The following is a 5,158-nucleotide window of genomic DNA, read 5'->3' as shown; positions in this document are numbered from 1 at the left end:
TCTCTGATTAAATGGATGTTTTTAATGCATTTTTACAAGTGATCTTAATGAAGAGGTTTATATGACTATCCCACTAGGTCTCCTCAATAAGGGGGAGAATAAAGTTTGTAAACTTAATAAATCCTTGTATGGGTTAAAACAAGCTTCTAGGCAATGGAACCATAAACTAACACAAGCATTGAAATTTGGTGGTTACAATCAAAGCATGCATGATTACTCACTGTTTTCTAAGCATTTTGATGATGGTGTTGTTTTGATCCTTGTGTATGTTGATGATCTTTTGATCACTGGGAGTTTTAAATCTGGGATTAAAGAAACTAAAGAATTTTTACACAGGAAATTTAAGATAAAGGATCTTGGTCTGTTAAAGTATTTCTTATGAATTGAAGTGGCACGTTCTAAAAAGGGTATTGTTATGAACCAAAGAAAATATGTTTTAGACTTGCTATTTGAGACAGGAATGAGTGGCTGTAGGCCATTGACAGTACCTATGGCTTCTAATTTGAGGCTCACTGCATATGAGGAGGGAAGAAACAAGAAGAAGAGCTGTTGAAAGACCCTGGGGAGTATAGGAGACTTATTGGTAAGTTAATATACTTAACAATGACGCGTCCTGACATTTCTCTCTCTGTGCAAAGTTTGAGCCAATTCATGCAAACTCCAATGAAGGCTCACATGGCAGCTGCAAAGAATGTGTTGAGATATTTGAAGAGTAACCTAGGACTTAGAATACTTTTAAGCTCGAGACACAGTACAACGTTGAGGTGCTTCTGTGATTCAGATTGGGCAGCATGTCATACTACAAGGAGGTCAGTTTCTGGCTATTTGCTGAAAATAGGAGACTCCTTAATCTCCTGGAAGGTAAAGAAGCAAGAAATTGTCTCCAAGTCTTCGGATGAAGCTAAATATAGAGCACTTAGTGTTGCTATTTTAGAGGTTATCTGGGTTTTAGGGGTAATGAAGGATCTGGGTTTTCAGAATGTAGATCTAGTAAAGGTGTATTGTGACAGCAAGGCTGCCATTCATATAGCAAATAATCCTATTTTTCATGAAAGGACAAAACATATAGAAGTGGATTGTCATTTCGTTAGAGAGAAATTACAGCAGAAGATTATTTCTCTGCACCATGTTTGTTCAGCAGAACAGGAGGCTGATGTTCTAACAAAACCATTGGGAAAGAAATTACATGATAGTTTGAACTTGAGGGGGAGTGTTGAAGATATGTAATTGTCTCATATGATTTGTTGATTTAGTTTGTTATTAGTTAGTGAGGGTATTGTTGTATTTTGCCTTGAAATTTGTTTGTATAAATACTGGATATTTGTATCCATTTGGTTTAATGCAAAAATAGTGTTATTCATTTTTTGGAATATTGCATTCATCTTATAGTGTTATCTGTAGATACACTATTCTCAACAGTATACCTTGAGCTCCGTGCCATAAGTCAAATTTATGGCATTTGAGTCTTCTTAAAAATATTAAAAAAATTTCAATAAATCTTTTCATCAATTTAATAGTCCAAATCCAACGTGGATAGTCTAAATTTAATATTAAAAATTTAAATCGATATTTCATATATAATTTAAATAATTCAGATATATTTTGAACAGTGCAGTTAATTTATTAAAAATTTTAATATTAAATATAACTTATTTATATTAAGTTTGAACTGTTTAAATTGATAGGTAAATTTATTAAATTTTTTATAAAAAAATATAAATATAAAAATAAAAAATAAATTTGGACTGCGGTGGGATCCCGCGGAGGAGAGAAGCCAAGTCGAACTCGCTCACTTCTCTCTTATCACTTGTTTTATTCCCCCTCTCTCCTTCAGCTTCGCAGTCTGCATCCCAACTCCATCCCGAAGCCAATTCCCTCCCCATCCTTCTCTCACAAAACCTCCTCCTCCTTGGCACAACCAAACTTCATCTCTGTTAACGTCCCCAACAATACGAGAACGATCGGTCCACTGTCCTTGTCTTGCCGATGATGAACGCCATCGATTCCTTCTGCCATTGGCGAGGGACATGACCCCATTTATTATTATTATTATTTGGCCAAATACATGACCTCATTTAAGTTCACTCCATTTTCTACTTGTCGAGGTATTCCTGCATGCTTTTTTTTTTTTTTTTTGCTCGTCATTTTTCTTTCTTTATTTTCCTCCTTCGTCTTTTTTTATTGTATTCTTCATTTGTGACAACGCTGATGGAGTATGATAAGCCAGAAAGCCCAGAATTTTTACTGCCTCTCCTATTGGTCGGTCACCAGTTACGAGCGTAAATCAACCGCATGAATTAATACTCGGTAATGTACATCTGCGAGGAAAATAGCCGAGATGATGCTTGATGGAAAACAAAGGTTCAGGCGTTCGAGATCGGCGATGACGACGGCAAGATGAGAGGGTAAGACAATCAACTGCTTTAGCTGCTGCTACGGGTACTACTTACAGGCTTGCTTATTGCTTTCATTTAAAAGCTAGAAGTTCTAGTTAATCGCTGTCTCATATTTCTTCAAATTTTATGAATACTGACCTCTGCTATCAAGTTACTCCATAGATCAGTGCACATAAAATTTTTGATCTAGTTTCTGTTTGTCATTTGCTAGAAAGTCGGCTAATCCCTGAAGAAATGACTTGCTTGAAATATTTGATATGGTTTCTTTTTTCATTTGTACTTGCAAGTTGCAACCTCATGTAGCTGATTCGTCAGATAACGTATCTATTGTCTTTATTGTTGGAAATATTATTTCACAAACTAACTGACATTTACACAATTTATATATTATAAATGAATGCTAGTCACCTAAATATGGCCCGTTTGACTGTTGCAGGAATTATATGAATGGAATTGTTGCTGTAGACAAAGATTGAGGTTTATATTCATCATTTGTGCATCAGGGAGAAGCACTGATGAGATTCTTGCTGAATTGAAGGTACTTAAACTGGAATGCATTTCCAGGTCAAGATAAATAAATAAATTGGAATTCATGATTCCAAGTTGTTTGTAAATTTAGTTTATTCTTGTATTCTTTCCTCTTTTATTGTATGGTTAATTAATTATCAGTGCAGATGAGTTAATCATTCATTTTTATTCAATCTGAAATTAGTATTAATAAGACTAGTTTAAATATGTTTACCACATATTTTTAAAGTTTCTAAATTGGTTTATGATTATATAAAATTTGATTATCTCCTATTTTTTTAATCATCAATTTATAATGATGTTTTAAAATTTGTAAATTATTTTTTAAACGATAATTATAAAGAATATAAAAAATCAAATTAACAATTTATATATGTAAATACTCCTTCCATTAAAAATATAAAGAATTTTTGGCTTTTCAATGCATAATTAATGAGTTCTTTTAAATACTTTTAATCCTATTAAATAAGGATAAATATAAAAGGATGATATCACTTTAAACATAATTAATTAACTTATTAAGAAGTATGATTCGATTAAAAATATCTTATATTTATTAATAGAAGAGTATAATATTTTTTTAAAAAAAATTGGCCCCCCGTCAACATCAAGGTTGGTTTTGCCCATTCTCCTAGGTAATAATTAAATTAATAATTAATAATAACATAGCAAGTTTAAAATCATTAAATAAATTAAATATTAAATATTAAATTAATAAAAAAATAATTAATGATTGGGAGTGGGAATGATACTTCAAAATTATGTTTGGTATTGAGTAATATTTGCAGAAAATACTTACCTTCATTTTATTTTACAATTAAATATAAATTATGAAAAAATTATAATACCCTTTAAAATAATTAAAAGAAGAAATTGTATCCTTAGTTCATCTAACGCTGAGATCACTCTCATGTCCAATCTCGTGCATAAGTGTGACTTTCGGTCTGGTTTCCTTGTTTGATTGCGGCGACGCGCCAAGCTTTGCAATAGCCACCTATGTAGGGATTGAAGCACCAAGCTTTGCAGCAGCCATCAGCAGCCGCACCATCGTACTTGACAGACTAGTGGAGATCTAGGGAGTGAGGGCTTTGTGACGATGGAGATCGAGTGCTTTGCTAGGTATCGCGATGGAGATCGATGCGCAGGACAAAATTTAGAGGGGTACTTTTGTCCAAAAATTATTATAAACAAGGACAGGTTTGTCTCAAAATTTTCCAGTCCCAAGACAGGTCTCTCAATGCTAAGGAGAGGTGGGTTTGAGTAATCTCATATAAGTGGTACCAAATAATCCCAAGCTACCCTCAATCTCTCATGCCAAACACATCAAATTAGCTTTCCCAATATCAATCCAAGACCCAATCCTCCTTCCCTTCATCCCAAACAAGGCCAAAGACTGATCAAGAAAATGGCAACATTGCCAAGTGAAACCAACCTTCATCAATTGCCCCAAAGACAACTGAAACTCCCATAATGGAACATATTTCCTGACAAGACACTCGAAACCTTGAACAAGAAACCATGAAACAAAACGGAACCAAGTGAAACAAAAGACATATGAGCAGCCTAACACAGCAGAATATCATAGCACTGCCCGTTCTACGTTATCAATCAACCACCAAAATCATATCTCTATCAAGCAAGCTTTTTTGACTGTAAAGCTCACAACACCCAATCCAGCACCACTACTACAAAAATGGGCTTTAATAGCATTTAAAAATTTAGTTTTATGATGTTTATAAAATGTTATAAGATTTAATGCTATTTTAAATTTTAGATGGCATTTCATTATGTCACACCTCAGTACTAAGAGTATAACTAACACGAAATATGAGATAAACTCATATTTCCTGAGCCTTGATTAACTAGAGATTAAGCTAAAATATCAATAGTTAGTTTATATATATAATTATGAAACTAGTAAAATCTTAAATATTTTTTAGAAATTTCAGCAAAGTCTCCCTTGTAATTTGAACCTCTTGAAATTTCTACAATAGCAAAACCTATCAAACAATCTAGCAAAGGGGACTAGCTCCACACCAACAGATTGTATATTAGCAAAATAAAACTAGAAATTAACTATAATATGCATGGAGCACTAAATTACATAAAACAATACATTTACATCAAAATAACTAGAATGTGCTTTCATTGTCCAACAAGCAATACTACCCCTCAACGATCAGCAGATAGGGTCATCTATAATATCCGAGACCAAAGAATTTTCCGGTGAGTAG

At 33.3% G+C, this 5,158-nt stretch overlaps 1 protein-coding gene across 1 annotated transcript; it reads left to right on the top strand.

Annotated features, from left to right (window-relative positions):
* The first annotated feature begins 603 nt into the window (after positions 1–603).
* On the top strand, positions 604–1,227 carry LOC129314000 (secreted RxLR effector protein 161-like). Its single transcript, XM_054957382.1, has one exon. It carries the CDS (start codon positions 604–606, stop codon positions 1,225–1,227), a length of 624 nt encoding a protein of 207 aa, XP_054813357.1.
* The last annotated feature ends 3,931 nt before the right edge of the window (positions 1,228–5,158 follow it).

The sequence above is a fragment of the Prosopis cineraria genome, unplaced genomic scaffold (genome assembly GCF_029017545.1).
Source record: "Prosopis cineraria cultivar Desert tree isolate PC_DT_omini unplaced genomic scaffold, ASM2901754v1 PC6, whole genome shotgun sequence".
NCBI lineage: Eukaryota > Viridiplantae > Streptophyta > Magnoliopsida > Fabales > Fabaceae > Prosopis > Prosopis cineraria.
Note: the sequence above shows the minus strand (reverse complement) of the source record. Positions and strands in the feature narration are given on the sequence as shown.